Here is an 18,404-nt window from a genome sequence, read left to right on the forward strand (position 1 = left end):
CTAGGATGTAAAGCCAAGGGTATCTTTCATGGTCTGGGAAGCAGTGTGTAAAATAACTTTATTAATATCTTTTCAATACCATGCTTGGCAGTCCAATACCATATGAAGTAAAGTTTCAGGACCAAACTTTCAGCTCATGTAAACTGGTGTAGCTCCATTGTCTTCAGTGGATTTATACCAGAAGAAGAAATAGTCCTCTGTTATATTACAGCTCTGGCACGCTTTACTGTTGGAAGCTAAAGAAAAGTACATTGTGTTTGAAATCCAGTAACCCTGAAAGAAATTAGTCTTTAAAGTGGCTCTGACATGAAATATTTTAATTCAGTGTTCCCCAACCTTTTCGTCTGGCAGGCGCCAGACAAAGGACTGTGGCGGTGGTCGAACATCCGCTGAAATGCTGCCGAATTTTGGCGGCGACGCCTCTCGATGATGTTGCTTGTCGGCGGCAAGCGATGTCATCAAGAGGTGTCGCTGCTGAATTTCAGCGGCATTTCGGCGGATGCTCGACCGATGGCCAGGACGTGGGCACAGTTAGATGCCCCCGCGGGTGCCATGGCACCCGCGTGCATCGCGTTGGGGACCCCTGTTTTAATTGATCTGTTGGAGCCCTTTGTAATTGTGTATCCTCACAAATTCATGACGTTTATAAAAGTCTTCTCGCCAAGGGAAAAAATGACTATATACAGGGCAGCAATGAGGGTGTTTACTTTGTGTGTTTAACAGCACTTTGTGTCTAATCAAACAGGAAAATAATATAGCTAACCACTTTCAGCCATAGTAAGAATCAGTATAATGTGTAACACTTTCAGACAGAGATGTGACTTTCAAATTGACAGCATGTCTTTAAATTCAGTGACTTTTTTTTTTGTGGATGTTAGAATGTATGATCCCTGGATGAGTCTGACATTTTGTGTAATGTCCCTAAAGCTCTTTAATTTCCTTTGGCTAGATCGCTTTTTATTTAAATAAGGATCAGCATTGGCCTCTACATGTTGTTCTCACTGAAGTCAATGGAAATTGCATGGGTATCTGAGCGCATAATTGGATCCTAAAGTATCTTGGGTTTTGAATATTTAGACTGCATTTTTGTAAACATGTAGCCAGGATTTTTCCGGTGAGGCTCAAGAGTATGGTCTGATTCTCCCCTACCTGTACCTTGTATAGTCATTTGACAATCACAAGATGCAAGGTAGTGGAGAAGCAAGTCACGCCTTACTTGTAAATGGTGATCTAATGGTAACCCAAGAGATTCAGAGACCACGGACAGGTAATTTAGTGTTATGGCAATATTATTTCTTTAGAGGGCCCCAAACAAGATCAGCACCTCATTGTACTAGATACAACAAACCTATAGTAAGAGAGTCCTTATCACAGATAGCTGACCATCTAAATAAAAATACTCTGCTCTTCCGTGCAGAACATTGTCACTGGGCTGGCTCACTTTCCTGTTTCTCTGGCAAAGGATTAGTATCTGTTCATATGTTAAGTATCAGAGGGGTAGCCGTGTTAGTCTGGTTCTGTAGAAGCAGCAAAGAATCCTGTGGCACCTTATAGACTAACAGACGTTTTGCAGCATGAGCTTTCGTGGGTGAATACCCACTTCTTCGGATGCAAGCCCTTCTTGCATCCGAAGAAGTGGGTATTCACCCACGAAAGCTCATGCTGCAAAACGTCTGTTAGTCTATAAGGTGCCACAGGATTCTTTGCTGCTTGTTCATATGTTGTTTCTGAACACTCTCTAGAAGCCATGAAGATACATAACCAAGCTATGAAGGATCGGTATGAGGAGCTTTCTGTATGGCGAGAGAAACAGAAGGAAGAGCGGGAGTTTTACGAGTCCAAGTTCAAAGAAGCTAAACATTACTTGCAAGCCAAGTGCCTTGAAAATGAAGAGCTGCAGAAACAACTTCAAAGCTTAAAAGAGAAAGAGGTAGGGTCTGAAATGGTAAATAAAACGTGGCCAATCAACTTTTTATTTTTTAATGGGAGGAGCATTCATATCACTTTGTTACACTGTATTTTTTAACGTTTTTCCATTTTTTGGTTTGTTTTTACTTTAGAGGGATTGTATCATAATGGAAATCATTGGCCTGATTATTTTCCGAAGGTAACCGACTTCCAGGAGACTTGAGAAATCAGGCTACAGCTGAGAGAATTAAAACTGAACTTCGGACATCTCATTCACTTTTCATTCTCTGTTCTGTTTAGTCATGTTTCTCTTTTGGTTTCTCTTTTGGGTTTGTTTCCTAGTTAGTTTTTTCCTTCTCAGGCACTAGTTTAGTGCTCTTCTGTTTGGGCTTCCAGTGTTACAGGGGGAAGTGTAAATGCAAAAAACAAACAAAACAAAAACACCAGAAACCCTTCCCACTATTTCCATCTAACTTTTTTTTAAGTCATAAAAATACTTTTGTTCATGTTGGGCCAAATACATCCCTGGTCTGCAGTACCTATATTTTGAGTCAATCTAAACTGCCTGTCTGCATCCCTCTAAGTAATGGGAAAAGTTGCTTTGTAACTGAGTGGTTTGAAACAGGGTAGGAGGCGCCTTAAGTAGGAATATTTTTGCCCCTTCCCTACATACAACAAATACTAAAAAGCAAATAGGGGGCCCTCTTGAGCTGCTCAGGGCCCTAAGCAATAGCTTGGTCTGCTTATGCTTAGCGCCAGCTCTGCTCCCTGAGGTAGCCATCTAATAGCATGGCAACATTGACCTGCATGTATCCTCATGTAGGAGGCCTATATGAAAGAAACCTGTTTAAGGTTTGTACCTGGGATATGTATGTGGAGATATATTTGCACCTTCAGGTGTAGAACATTTATTTAAAATTCATACTTCAGGGTTTAAACTAACTATTAGGGATTAGGATGAGATCTTCATTGTGGCAGATTATCGCACATCTGCCTATTAAGGGATTTCTTGCACCTTCCTTTGAAGCATCTAGTGCTAGCCAATGTTGCAGGATACTGGTTGTTTATTATTATTATTTATTAGTTTGTATTAGATGAACTACAAATCTGGTAGTTCTCATGTTCATTCAAATTCAAGGCTGTCATCTCACTGGCATTCAAAGTATGATGTCCATAAATTCACTCTGTCGCCTGTTTGCCCCCTGAAATATGCTTTTCTGCATTTGGCTGGTGGGCAGGACTCTCTATCTATCGTCCAACCCCAAAGGAGTGGGGTGTGTGGGAAATGGGGGGGAAGAGAGAAATCACTATAGGTAGAACAGAGGAGAATGATCAAATCAGAAAAGAACAAACATCCTGTAAAAAGAATATGAGCACCTTTTAGACAGAAAACACGGAGCGGGAGTTAGGACTCTGGTCTAACATGGGGTCTAAGATTCTGATCCTGCAATGTTTCAGGGTAGCAGCCGTGTTAGTCTGTATCCACAAAAAGAACAGGAGTACTTGTGGCACCTTGGAGACTAACAAATTTATTTCAGCATAAGCTTTCGTGAGCTACAGCTCACTTCTTTGGATGCATAGAATGGAACATGCAGACAGGAGATATTTATACATACAGAGAACATGAAAAGGTGGAAGTATGCATACCAACAGGAAGAGTCTAATCAATTGAGATGAGCTATCATCAGCAGGAGGAAAAAAAAAACTTTTGAAGTGATAATTGAGATGACCCATAGAAGGTGTGAGGAGAACTTAACATAGGGAAATAGATTCAATTAGTGTAATGATCCTGCAATGAATTCTGCATAGGCAGAAGTTATTGGGGGGCCCTTGGCAGGCCCAGGAGTTTGTCAGTCTAGACCTTGATGAGCTCTAAGGGAGAAAAAACTGTTCATTTTTTAATTCATAGTATGTTAAACTAGTTTCTCAAAAGCTCTCTTTAAAGTGATGCTGTCAGATCAGACTTTGCGCCAAATTAATTTTTTTGCAAAGCCTACCACAGAGAGAGAATGGTGGTGACCTAGGCAAGGACACATATTACTGTTTGTGATTTTTCTCTTCAGAGAGAGAACGTGAAACAGTCCCTTATTTAAGATGAACTTTATTTAATAAACTCCTCAGTGCCACTTTGAATCCTATGTTTTTACTTCAGCCTTCCCGAACTCATAGTAGAAAAAGAAGTGAGGAAGAAGGTTGTACACAGGAGAGGGAATAGTTACAAGTCCAAGGAGAGACTGGTGAGGATTGGGGAACAGGGCCCAGAGTGCTGGAGTCAATGATGGGGAATGAGGAATGAAGAGATAAAGGATTTAGAGTCTACCTATTTACATGGCCCCAACACTGTATTGTCCAAGTATTTAAAATAGTCCTGTCAGCACTATGGAATTTACTGTATTGAAGGACCTGATGAAAGCACATTCTTGCAATGTAGATAGGGGAGAACTGAGTTTGATGAGCTTGAGTCTCCTCTTGCTTACACCAGCAGCTCCGCTGACTTGAGTGGAGTTACTCCTGGTTTACAGCAGTGTTGATGAGGAGAATCAGGTGCATGTTTCTAAACTGGGTTCCAGCCTTTCAGGAGGTGGTTGCATCATTTGATAACTTAGTTTAATGCAGTTTGATCAAAGCAAATTTAAATAGTTTATTCACTGACTTTTTCTAGGCATACCTAACGGTGGTCAGGGTGTTTGGGATGCTGTTGTGTTGTCTTTGCCTCAGCACTTCTGCTTGAGTAGTTTTTTGGATTTCTGTTTGGTTGGCTAATATGGTATGTATTTTGCATCTTTCCCAGGAGAACTGCACAGTTCCTAGGGAGGAAATGACCCAGGAAACAAAGCAGCTGAAGACACAGTTGCTGCGGCTTCAGGCTGAGAAGGCAGATCTGCTTGCCATCGTTTCAGAACTACAGCTCAAACTCAGTGTCCCTTCGACAGAGGACTCTTTTGTTGAGATCAGAATGAGTGTAAGTTATTGGGAACAAACCATTAACAGCACCATATTTTTGCTATCAAGAAGTATTGGCCTATTGCAGGAAGAGTACAGAAAGCACAATCTGAAAAGTCTTTGTGGTTAAGACAGGATATTTTCGAGGGCAAATTTCTGTGTGATCTGTGAGGGATGTAGCAGTGCAGTTTCCTGTAATAGTAATGGTAAATGCACAGCTCAGTCCCTGTGCAATGTGTTGAAAAGACAATATGCCACTTTGAGAGGGGGACTAGCAACCCCAACCATAATAGCAGAAACACAGGTTGCACAGACGATATACCCTAGCATGAGTGAATAACATACTGTTCTTTTGAGTAGTTAACTTTATGCTGGGGATTATTCTTTAAAGGGATTTTTGTCTCCCTTCTCCTATAGTAATGAGGGCCCTTATGCGTGTGTGAGTGAGGGCTGGAGAACTAAATGGCATTTCTGTTCTCCATTCTCTCCTGTTCAGTCTGTTTCCTGCACACTACACTGACTCCACTCCAGGGAGATGCCTGGAGCAGGCATTGCATGCCATAGGTTCGCTTTTGTGCTGTATTTAGTTCAGGGGAAACTTGTATGTGTGGGTTTTTTTTTTTCTCCTAGTGGCAAGGAAAGGGTTCCATTTTCTGTTGACAGAAATCAGAGATGCTGTCAAACTCAGCTTAGCTCAAATTTTAGATATTCAAAAGTTCTGTGCCGTAACTGTGCTAAAGACAGAGAGAACTACTTTTACCATCACCATTGAATCTGTGGAAGCTTCTTCATGGACAAAATCAATCGTTTCTTGATCATTTTTATGGTAATGGATCCATGTCTGGAAGGGCAATCGCTGCATGAGGCTGAAGGGGTTTAATTCACCCTCACTCACTGAGGTTCTAGAGTTGCTGGGGAAGCTTCAAGCTGCGAGCTTCACTTATGCCCCATTATGGCTACAAAATTCAGTCAGGAAGGCATTGGATTCTACATTGGCAGAGAAAAATTATTCCTTATCGGAGGGCAGGTTGTTGGCTTCCCACAAATGAGTGGTTGTTAGACCTATAGTGGAAGTCATCTCTGATATTGATGAGCATGTCAATTGCCTGATCTCTGATTTTTTTGTTGTTGTTGTTAGGGGAAAAAATTAATGGCAAAAGATTGCAGGGGGAAGGTATGGCTTCCCTACTGTCCTTCTCATTTGATCTGTATGACAGGGTGGCCAGAGTACATGTTAAATATTAACTTTTAAAATTTCCAAATGTGAGATTTATTCCCTGGAATCTTGTGTAGTTGTATTGTCATGCTGTGATTCTTCCTGACCTTTCTCTTACTGAAAAAGTAAATGAAATAAAAGCAGATTCCAAGTTGTTGCTAGCCAGTGTAATATCAACGCTAATGTTATTTTTATCCCCAACAGGAGGGAGAATCAAATGCAGCTTTAAAAGAAAATCAGGATGTTAATAGCCAAAGGACCAACAACGCAGCTGCCTACATGTATGTGGAGTCTGGGGCTGTTTCAAGCTTGATATTTTATTATTATTTTTTTTAAACCAAAATCACAGAATGTAGTCCTTAAGACTCCTCTCACAATTCTGTCTTCACATGAACTCTTATCCCTGAGGCTTTTTTCTTTGCTGAACTTCTACTTCTTCATAGGTTTAGGCAGCTGATACTATTAAAGTTTCCATTTTGGATGCTGTCCAATTTAGTAGGAAGGACTGGCTTAGATAATCCCATGTGACATGCTAGCTACATTTCCGTAGCACGTAATATGATACCTATACATCCTATCTCAAAATTTAGGGAGTATGAACATAGTGAATAGCCAGACACACACTCCCCACGCCACAAGGAGTGGAAGGTTGTGTCATATCACAGGAAAGTTAATTTCCCTATTACTTGTATTGAGGTCTCAAATTTGATGTCATGAACTAATGTGTTTTCCACTAGCATAATCTGACATAAAAAAGCACTTTAAGGGGGTGAAATACTACAGGGTTTTTTGGCTCAGAAATAAGGCAATTTTAATGAAAATGTCATTTTTCTGGGATTTTGGGGCAGGGGGAATTGTTTTGTAGAGAGATGTGAAATTTTGCATGTTTAATTGGAAAAGCTATTTTGTGAAGACATCCACCATGAAAAGCAACACTTTGGTTCCACAAAATGACCCATAATATATTTGTGACTATTTTAAATGTCAGATTTCTGTTTTTGCATAGACCTATTCAGTTAAGTGGTTAAATACATCCTCCCTCTTGTTGTTCGCTGTTTTTGAAGTGGTGCTCGAAGCAAGACCTGCACTCATGGTCATGGAGCCAGATCTTGAGGATCATGGGCTGCCACTATTTTAGCCTTTTGGCAAGACTCATTTTCTGGATGTCCAACTTGAGACATCCTAATGGGGCCTGACTTTCAGAGGGCTGGTTCTCAACAATTTCTGATTCCTATAAGGTGTCTTAAGTTGGGCACCCAGAATCACTAGTCACTTCTGAAAATCTTGGCATCCAGCTAGGCGAATGGTGGACTGTAAAATTAATTTGTAATCACCTGTACTAATAGCATGTTTGATCATAGAAGGAGCAGATCTGTGGATGAACCAAAGAATTTGGAATCTGAAGAGCTTACTGTTAGCCAACTTCTTTGTTGCCTTAGAAATGAGACTCAGATGAGGGAGACCCTTGAAAAGGAACTTCAAGAACACAAGGAGAGGTATATAATAGATGGTAACAAATATTTTGAATTGCAACCATTATCCATCAGAGCCATTTTAGCCAAAGCTACCAAACCCGTGGGTAGACCAAGGACAAGCTAAAATGTCAATATGATGTTGACAGTAGTATATGGGCTGTAGTACATGCAGCTGTGCGTTGACCAACATTTATCTCATAATGACTCCTTTATTGTAGCCGTGGAAGGGGTAAATCACAGGTTCTCTTCTTCTATCTCCTGTTCTCTTAATTCTCTTAGCACACAGCAGTTCAGGATCCTTTTCCCATTGCCCCCTCTGGGCTTGCAGCTTCCCAAAATTGAAGTGAAATGGTATGATGGATATTTGAGAACATTTTACCTCCTGAATTGCTCACACACTGTTCTCTGCAGTTTTCCAATGAAATATATAAAATAGAATATCAGTGTTGGAAGGGACCTCAGGCAGTCATCTGGTCCAACCCCCTGCTCAAAGCAGGACCAATCCCCAGACAGATTTTTGCCCCAGATCCCCCTCAAGGACTGAACTCACAACCCTGGGTTTAGTAGATCAATGCTCAAACCACTGAGCTATCCCTCCCCTCATGGTGTGATGTCCTTTCTATTGGACCTTGGGCATGTCAAATTTTATATAGTGGGAATAAAAATAGTTACTTCACAAGACTTTAATTCTTTAATGTTTGGGACTCTGATACTTCCTTTTCGAAAGCTCCCTAGAATGCCTAAAATAAATTTAATTCCAGATACCTAAAATGAATGTCCCAGATGAAATTGCATAAGCTCAATCACATTGGTGTAAATTGGAAGTAACTGTTCAAGTTAATGAAATTTCACTGGTGTGAGTAGAAGCTGCTCCACAATTACCATTTTGCAAGGACAGTGTGAGATCTGTTCAGAGTAGACACTATACCAGTGCAAATCAGTCACATAATTGTTCTAAACAGCCTTCCTAGAAGTGATAACAAGCTTATCATTTGGCTATTGGCCATGTCTACACTGCAATTAAACACTATGCAGTTAAACACCTCCAGCCTGAGCCCAAGTGGCTACACTGCAATTAAACAGCTCCATGGCCAGAGCCCCTCAAGCTGACATGGGCAAGCTGAGGATGTTTAATAGCAGAGTAGACATATCCTCAGGGTATGTCTACACTGCAGTTTAAGTTGTTTTTTGTAGTGTTGGCAGGCGTACCCATGCTGGCTTTAATCTGGCTAGCCAGGTAACAATAGAAGTGAAGACGTAGTCATCACAGGTTTCTGCATAGGCTGACTGCCCCAGTAAAAGCCTGCCTGGGACACTATGTATTCAGGTTGTTAACCCACACTAGAGTCCATGCTGCTATATTAGTATGGATATACCTACCCACAATATAATTGCACCTTAATTTGTAGTGTAGATGTATTCTCAAAAAAGTGTGAAATTCTCTTTACCATTTGAAAACCTCAAAGGAAAAAATGGATTCAGAATTAATATTTCTGATCGTATTCCCAACTTGTAAGAGACGCAAGGGACAGATGCATCCATACCCGTAGAAAAAGATTTTTAGAAAGTAGCTTTCATTTGTACTGTGGCATGATCACTATGAACGATGATCACTACAGCTGAATCCCACTTTATTCCTGTACCATGAAAATAAACTTGTATGTCTTTCTATATAAAATGAAGTAAGGGCAAAGTATGTGGGAGAATCCAAAAAAAAATTAGCTTTTGGACATATCTTCATATTTCAATGTGTGCTTTTTTTTTTTTAATTCTGACTCCTATGGGAAATGTTAATGTTAGAGTAATATATACAGCAATAGCATATGGTATCTGAATGTTCCTACTTTTTTTAAAATGCTCATTATCTCATACTGAATGTGTGTTGAAACTATCATCATTGGCTTCTTACGTTTCTCAGGCTATCAAAGCTGGAGAAGGAAGTGGCTGATTATCTGGAGAGTGGAACTCAAACAGAATGGGCAGAAGAAGAGGATGAAAGTGCAAAGACAGTATGTACCAGTCATCTGGGGGACACGATTTTGAGCAACTACAAAGAACTTGTTGGGGCAGGTAGGATTAGTGTTAATGATACAGGTGTCCAGCCCTTTGGCTGCACCTGAGGACCATTGGGCAAAGCTCAAGAAGAAGATACAAAGGTGAACTCCATGCTCCCCTGATCCTGGCCTGGTTCTCCTGAAGGTTGTTCTAAATTACACAAACTACCAATAGCCCCAAGAGACAGTTATAGCAGCCTGGAATCAGTGGGACATAGTGGAGTCCCACTCATGCCCAACTATCTTGACCATGCTGTCAAGTGGGAGCCAATAAAGAACAAAGTAGTAAGCTCGCAGTAGCTGGCAGTTGTATTTTGCATAAGCTGGTTTCTCTGTTGCTCGAATGTTTAGCCACAAGTACAGTGAATTATAGTAATCAAGTCTGAAGGTGATAAACGCATGGATTATTGGGGCTAGATCTTCAAGGAAGAAGGGGTAGAGGATTGTAGCAGCTGAAGGTGGAAGAAGCTGGTGGTGTGTTTGTGTATGTTGGGGGGGAGGGGTTGCTGCCACAAACCACTTGAAGGGTAGGGGAGTCCCAGCCACTGATACCCACCATCCCCTAAATGACCAGGTAGTATCCCAGCCAAACTACCTCTCCATACCAGTCTGATGAACAGGGTGGGAGATGCCCCAGCAAATTTCTTCAAGTATTTTCCTCTTCTGATCACTTCAGTCTTGCCTGGGTTCAGATTGAGTCAGATACCCTTAATTCAGAGGTAGGCATTGTGACATATTTATGACTGTGTTGGCTGTATCTGTGAAAACATGAAGTGTACAGCTGGGTTTCCTCAATGTATTGTTGGCAGCAGAGCTTATGTTGTTTCACCAACTCTCCAAGCAGCTTCTCACCAATGCAGATGTTGTAGGGGGCCAGGAGAGTAGGGTGGATCTTTTGGAGACCATGCAGGTGAGAGCCCTTGGGGATCAGGAGCAGTTGCCATCACCACTGAGTCTGGGGTGAGAGGGAAGACTTCAGGTGTTGCAGTGCTGTACCATCTACTTCAGCTATGTCATGTAGGCGGGTCAGCAGCTGCTTGGAGATGGTCTTTGTCCATTGTTAGGAGGAGAGTTGTTTTAAGTGCCACTAGGGTTGTGGCTGTGCTGTCCTCTGGTCTTGAAGTTTTCAGGAAGATGAGAGGTCACCTGATGCTGGAGTTTGCCTGTCATTACTTTCCTGTTTGGAGACAGGTGATGGTTGGAGAGGTAGTCTGCAGCCATTTTCCCAACAATTTTAAAGAAGTTTGGGGTGCCCAAAATTGCAGTTCTGCTTTCTTTAGGAATGCTCAGTAATTGCAAGATCTTTATATTAATCTCACAGTGGAGCAGAGTTTTCTGGTGCTGAATGATTTGTGCTGTTCTCTTTAGAAAGAGAATGGTGGTTACCTGATACAGGTGTCTAGTTTGTTTACAATTTTCAAATCTTGAATTGTCTGAGTATAATTTCCTTCTAACAGGTTGGTAGTGAAATAGAAACCCTGAACCTGCAGGTCTCATCCCTCTTCAAAGAGCTTCAGGAGGCCCATGCTAAATTAAAAGAAGCTGAGCTGATCCAGAAGAGGCTTCAAGAAAAGTAAGGCTCAGAAAAGGAAATGTTCTGCTGATGATAATCTTAATGTTCATAACCCCTTCCGTCTGGGGAGTTTAACAAGCTCTACAAACACTAACTGGTGCTTTCAGATCTACTTATGAAAAGCACTATATTAAAGCTAAGTATGGTTATTGATTAAGCCTTGTGGTACTTCTGAGAAATGGGTATGTATTAATCTCATTTTACAGGTCAGGAAACGGGGCCCAGATATCCAAAAGTATTTAGGCACCTGACTACTATTTATTTCTGTGGGAGTTAGGTGCCTAAAGTACCTTTGAGGATCTAGTCCTCAGTGGCTTTCACAAGATTTGAGATGCCACCACGAGTCAAGCAGAGTTAGCAATAGACCTCAGGAATCCTGATTTACAGACTGAGGATTTAATCCTTCCTGATGTGAAAGGGCATTTTAAAATAAATGAAATCCCTTGAAGGAAGAGATTTGCAATCTTAAGAAAAGCAGTTAAGGGCCCAATTTGCACCATTATTCACATGAGTTCTTAGCACACTTGAAAATCAGGCCACTTAATTAGGTGCATTTTAAAAAAAAGTAAGAGCCTCACTTCAGGCACCCATTTTTTTAAAAACTTTTAGCCACGATTCCCATCTTTTTGAGAGCATATAACCTAAGGAAAAGGATATGGTTCAGTCCCTTTATTTTCTTACGGTTATGCATTGGGTTTTTTCTTCAGTCTCATGAACTAAGCTTTGGAGGTAAATATTAATCATAAATATAGGTTCTCTTTGTATGATACCCATCATGATGACTTTGATCAAGAAAGGGAGATAGGAAAGATAACCACTCTCCTTCCTTTTTGTCAGGTGTCAGATACTTGAAAGAAAAAACTCCGCTACTTCAGCAGATTTGGATGAGAGGCAGCAGCTCCTATATACCATTAAAAAGCTAGAGCTTCAGGTGGAGAGCATGCAGTCAGAGCTCAAACTGGAACAAGCCAAAACAAAGGAAGAAAAGTGAGTGTGACAAGATTTTGTACTTTACCATAGAGTCTCCTCACCTGACCTCTACATATCTTTGTAATGCGTCCAAGGAGTAACTGAATCTCAGATGTGACTGTGTGTGCACATTCTCCCCCCCACCACCACCCCCGTTAAATTGAGCTTGTAGAGATTAATCTGAACTGGAACACTGGATCCAGATAGCCTCAGTTTATCAAAGTTGACCATTCAAACCTCTCTCTACAATAGGCCCAAAGTGGATCTTCACATCCAAAGAGCCCCAACCTTTGCGGAAGTCCCAGCTCTAACCTCTGACTTGTGCTGTTCTCTAGCTGTATACAGTTGTACTTTGCCGGCTCAGGGACATGTTGGTGATCTAAACAGATCCCTGCCTTCAGATATTGGGTACATTAACTTACTGTGTCCAGCCTGAGGACAGAAACACAAACTGGCTTCCCATGTTGGCTTTTTCCTTACAAAAGGTGAAGAGATAGATACTTTGCCTAGCCTGTTACTGTATTTTACTAAATTCTTCCTATGGAGCTGCACAGACATACCCACAATGCATTTTTGAAAGACTGCACTTGGTTAGTTACCCATATGCCGTCCCCAGAGTGTAGCATGGGGCCCATCTCCAAGTCAGCAGGAATTTCTGCAGGTTGGTAGTTTTGTCTAGCAGCCAGTTAGTAATTTCACTTGCCTGGACTAAGTTTAACTCCCCAGGTTGCTACACAATAGCATTTTCTTCACTTGGCTTACAAAAGAAAATGGAAACTCAATTGAATTATTTTTAAGGATAAATCTGAGGAACCTTCCCTCTGATGGTTACATCCAAATGATGGCTACATGTGACCAGCCATAGAACTGAACTACTCCAGTCTGACAGACATAGATGCAAATTTTAGGATAGGCTGTGAGGGGCCTTGAAAATCAAGACAAGCAGTTTATGCTCGCAGATACTGAGCAATGTCTACCAGGCATTTCAGTACCAAGGCAGATCAAGTGGATTATAATAGGCTCTTGTGAGCAGTTCCCTAATTTGTCACTTCCTTGGACCCAAGAGCCGCAATCAGTTATATGCAGGGCTTGAACACAGTTATGTTAAGGAAAGGCTTGGGAACTGAGCATTACTCTGGTGGGAACAAGACCGTACCCTGGATACTCTCAAATGTTTGTAGACATGTTCACATTGTTACTGGAAGCTCTCTGGTCATGAGCACAGTGCTCCAGAGCAGTGGTTCTCAACCTGTGGGTTAGAACCCCAAAGTGGGTCACAACCCCATTTTAATGGGGTCACCACAACTGGCATTAGACTTGCTGGGGCCTGGGGCTAAAGCCCAAACCCCATCACCCTGGGGCCAAAGCTGACGACTGAGGGCTTCAGACCTAAGTGGCAGGGCTCCGGTTACAGGCCCCCTGCCTGGGCTGAAGCCCCAGGCTTTGCTCCCTCCCAGCTTGGGCCAGCAGGACGCAGGCTTTGGCATTGCCCTCCCCTCCAGGGTAGCAGGGGCTAGGGCAGGCTCAGGCTTTGGTCCTTTCCTGGGGTCACGTAGTAATTTTTGTTGTCCAAAGGGGGTGCAATAAAGTTTGAGAACCCCTGCTCTAGAGGAAGCAACCCAAATGGCCCAGATGGCATCAGGAGAATGGATGAAGTCTCATACGCTCTAAGGTCAGAAGGGACCATCATGATCATCTAGTCTGACCTCCTGCACATTGCAGGCCACAGAACCTCACCCACCCACTCCTGTAGTAGACCCCTAAACTCTGGCTGAGTTACTGAAGTCCTCAAATCATGGCTTAAAGACTTCAAGTTATAGAGAATCCACCATTTACACTAGTTTAAACCTATGAGTGACCCAGGCCTCATGCTGCAGAGGAAGGCAAAAAAACAAGCTGCTCAGAAAGAGTGAGAAGAGGGCATGGGAAACACAAATGCCTCCAAACTCTGCTGGGGTCAGTGTTTTGGTAAGAAGCGCCACAAATAATAATCATAAAAGAATTAAAAGCTGTTAAGAAGCACTACTTCAAAAGCTTAGCTCAGTCCATTTTATTTAATGAAGAGATGTTAAAGAGGTGACTGGTCCATGGTCTATAAGCACCTACCTGGATAGTATATGGCAATTTTAACAGAAAAAAGCATAATGAGATTGAATGGCTGGAAGCTGAAGATAGACAAAGTCTGACTGGAAATAAGGGACAAATTTTTAACAATGAGGGTAAGTCACCACTGGGGCAGTTTACCTAGGGACATGGTGAATTCTCCTTGACTTGAAATCTTCAAGTCCAGACGAGCTATCTTTTCAAAATATATGCTGTATCTCTCACAGAAGCTATGGGCTTGGTGCTGAAATTATTGGGTGAGATTTTTTGGCCTGTACTGCAGGAGGCCTGATTTAAGTGATTGGAATGGCCCCTTCTGGACTCGAAATCTGTAAAAAGACCAGCACCAGAGACTTTGATAGAGGGTATGGTGAGGGGTAGAAGGCTACATTTTATCATCAGACTGAAACACCATTTGTAAGTTGTTAGAGGGTTTTGTGGTTTTTTTGTTTTGTTTTTATTTTCCTGTAAAAGTAAAAAGTCAGACTGGAGAAAATTCTGATAGTTGATAGTCCTTCAGCTTTCTGGATTCTGGATTGGCGTGTCTTAAACTCTGGGGATTTGCAAGTTTGAAGGGGAGGAGTGATGAAAAATGCTAAAGTAGGAGCCAGAGAAACAATTTAACAAAATGGAAGATGATAGAAGGAGCATTTCAGATGTAATTTTTTTCCCCCTTAAACAGGGCAAAATTTTCTGACTTGCAGCATACGTACAGCAAGCTTCTCCCTGAACTCAGTGATGCAATGAAAACCATTGAAGAACTAAAAAGCAACGAGGTAAACTGGTTATGAAGAGAAATTGCAATGAGTTTTAGGGGAGAGAAATGAATGTGGATTGTAACACTATTGTGGCCAACGACTTCATGATTTTTCAGCTCTACCATACACCATAGCCACATAGATTTCATGGTCATTAGTAAGGACAGACCTTGACATCTCCTGCTCCAAAAACACAAACGCCACCTCAACTAAAGATGAACCACATCTCTGCTGTGTTAGTGCTGATCATAGAATATCAGGATTGGAAGGGACCTCAGGAGGTCATCTAGTCCAACACCCTGCTCAAAGCAGGACCAATCCCCAGACACATTTTTACCCCAGTTCCCTAAATGGCCCCCTCAAGGATTGAACTCTCAACCTTGGGTTTAGCAGGCCAATGCTCAAACCACTGAGCTATCCCTCTGATATCCTCTGTAGGCTGCAAGCTATGGCAATGTGACACAATTGCATACATTTCAGCAATTCTTAGTCTATCCCAATTTAAGAGCCAGAAGTTAAGCATCTAAATGTTAGTGTAATCTTAAGAAAGTAAGTCTTTGGAGCAGGGATCATCTTTTTAGTTGTTTTTTTACAGTGCCTCGCACAGTCAGGTCCCAATATATGACTGGGGCTCCTGGAATACATATAATAAAGTACAATACATGTTGCAGTAGCGGGAAGAATAAGGTTAATTAAGCCTTTGCTTTGAACTTGGTTGCTTTTCCCAGTACTTTTAACAGAGACCTTACTCTTCAGTTTAAAAAAAAAAAAAAGGAAGATCTCCTTCATAGACTGCATAAAGAGATTCCTTTTGGGCTTGACACAGTGGGGACTGGTGGGAACTGTATATCTGGGAGCTGGAAGTAGCCTTGAGCTAACGGATCTTTTTTTGGGGGGTGGGGAGGGAGATCAGGCCATTTAAATGAATTCTTCCTTGCAGTTGGCGAGAGTGGATAAGGCGGTGGTAGAGGACCTGAATAAAAAGCTAGAGCTGGCGGAGAGAGCTTTGGCTACAAAACAGCTACAAATGGATGCAATGAAGCAGACCATTGCTAAGCAGGAGGAAGACCTTGAAACCATGGCTGTCCTCCGAGCTCAGGTACGGGGTGCCCTTCAGAAAAGTCAGGGAGGCTTGGATAGCTCTCCTTCCTTCCCACTGTTCAGAAATTGGAAGAAAAACCCCAATGGCTTGAGCAATTGCTCTGAATAATTTAAAACAGACTTACAAGAGTCCAGATATATAATTATCTTTTTGAGTTTCCCCTACAGATCCTTGTAGACTCTGTACTTCTGTGAATTCCCAGATACCATTGACCTTAATGGATGGGATTTCTGGGAACTAAATGAGTCTGGAACGTGACACAATTTCGCACCACCAATAAAAAGTTTGGTAGCTGATATAGAACAAAAATATTCTATTTTCAATTGGCTCCCTTAATGTTAGAGTGGTGGATTTAGTCAAATTAAATGAGGTAATGGGTGTAAAGTGTGAATAGGAAGAAGGCTGGTCTTGAACTGGAACTCTGGAGTTCTGGGACCAATTTCTGGCTCTGCTAGAGATTTTCTGTTTGACCTTGGACAAATCACCTGCTCACTGTCTTTGCATCAATCCTGCCTGTAAAATGGAGATGATGATGCCTGATTTCTCCCAGCCTTTCTTTGCTATTAGGTCTTGGACTATGTCTTCCCATGTGTATATACATCTTTGAGCACAACGCAGGCACTGATTTTGGTTGGGGCTTATAAGGGTTATTGCAATACAAATAACATACTGGTTGGCTGTGTTGGCAAATGGGATTAATTTGTACACTGATAGTTAGATCTGCTCTAAATAGTAAATGCTGAACATGATTTTATTTTTTCTGGCCAGATGGAGGTTTATTGTTCTGACTTCCATGCTGAGAGAGAAGCAAGAGAGAAGATACATGAGGAAAAAGAACAGTTGGCTGTACAGCTGACATACCTGCTACAAGAGAAACATACTCTTGAAAATCTTGGCAGGTGAGAAACTGATTAAGGGAAATTCCAAACATGTTTCTGACCTAATTGTCTGGATCGTCTTGTTGTCTCTTATGTTGGGGAGCTGGCTAGGGACTCGTTAAAATCAACATTGGCTTTAATGAGTGTTTGAAGCCACAACACACCTGTGCTCATCAATAAGTTAAAAAAACAAACAACAAAAAAGCTCTAGGAGCCAGAGACTTGGCTCTATAGTGAACTAGCTGATTTAAGCAAGAAATTAGCCAGATGACAGAACAGTGAGCATGTGTGCGAGATTGATCCAAAGAACTCAAAGCACCAAAATTATTTAAGCCATATGACACCCCCCTGTGAATTATGAAAGTATTCTACTTACTTGAGAGATACAGTTGATTTCAGTGGGGCCAGAATTTCACCTAAGGACTCTCTCTCTATAAATTGGCTTCATCTGAAACCCCATTTATTCAAATTTTTCAGGTCTCTTCTAAAAACTAAGTCAATAGATATAAACAGAAAGGTCTTCACTGAGTTACATAAGAACGGCCATACTGGGTCAGACCAAAGGTCCATCCAGCCCAGTATCCTATCCTCTGACAGTGGCCAATGCCCCAGAGGGAAAGAATAGGCAATCATCAAGTGATCCATTCCCTGTAGACTCCTGTTCTTCCTCTTAGGTTAACTTCTCTAAGAGGAGAAAGCCAAATTGATATCTAAGCTTTTATTTTATGATGGTAATAATAATTTGTACTTGCATCATAAGATTGAAATTTGGCCCAGACACAGGAATAAACAATTTGGATAAGTAAGCCCAATATAAGTTAAATTCCCCCTGTGCTTTCATTTGAATAGTTTTTTCTTTCATTTCTGTCCTAAACTATAATACTGGTTATTCTGTGATTACTGGTACTGTGCTGCTCCCAAGAGACAGGTGCAGATCAGTCAGGGGTGGAGTGATATCTGGGTATATATAGTCTATGAAGTATAGTTTTTAAATACACCATAATAGAGGCTCAAACTAAATGTATACCCCAAATTAAAAAACAAAAAAACAAAAAAACAGAGGACCAAAAAAATGCCACTATGGCTAAAAAAGCAGAGTGAAAGAGGTGGTTAGAGGCAAAAAGGCATCCTTTAAAAATTGGAAGTTGAATCCTACTGAAGAAATTAGGAAGGAGCATAAACTCTGGCAAGTAGAGTGTAAAAGTATAATTAGGCAAGCCAAAAAAAAGTTTGAAGAGCAATTGGCAAAAGACAAAAAAATAGTATGCTGTTAGTTTTTAGAAGTACATCAGAAGCAGGAAGCCTACCAAACAATCAGTGGGGCCACTGGACAATAGAGGTGCTAGAGGAAGACAGGGCCATTGCAGAAAAGCTAAATACATTCTTTGCATCTGCCTTCACTGCAGGGAATGTGAGGGAGATTCC

The 18,404-nt window shown here is 41.5% G+C and overlaps 1 protein-coding gene across 2 annotated transcripts in view; it reads left to right on the forward strand.

Annotated features, from left to right (window-relative positions):
• The window catches only part of OPTN (optineurin), a 35,391-nt gene that overhangs the window by 5,673 nt on the left and 11,314 nt on the right, over positions 1-18,404 (forward strand). The window contains exons 3-12 of one of the 2 annotated variants that reach the window (XM_045029096.1): positions 1,743-1,930; positions 4,700-4,870; positions 6,272-6,348; positions 7,432-7,563; positions 9,461-9,551; positions 11,054-11,169; positions 12,007-12,156; positions 14,924-15,017; positions 15,940-16,098; positions 16,870-17,000. In XM_045029096.1, coding sequence (XP_044885031.1) covers positions 1,743-1,930; positions 4,700-4,870; positions 6,272-6,348; positions 7,432-7,563; positions 9,461-9,551; positions 11,054-11,169; positions 12,007-12,156; positions 14,924-15,017; positions 15,940-16,098; positions 16,870-17,000 — 1,309 coding nt within the window. Of the gene's footprint in view, positions 1-1,742; positions 1,931-4,699; positions 4,871-6,271; positions 6,349-7,428; positions 7,564-9,460; positions 9,552-11,053; positions 11,170-12,006; positions 12,157-14,923; positions 15,018-15,939; positions 16,099-16,869; positions 17,001-18,404 lie in introns of both variants that reach the window. The other variant, XM_045029089.1, reaches the window with a different exon arrangement.

Source organism: Mauremys mutica, chromosome 1 (assembly GCF_020497125.1).
Source record: "Mauremys mutica isolate MM-2020 ecotype Southern chromosome 1, ASM2049712v1, whole genome shotgun sequence".
In the NCBI taxonomy this organism is placed as follows: Eukaryota; Metazoa; Chordata; order Testudines; family Geoemydidae; genus Mauremys; species Mauremys mutica.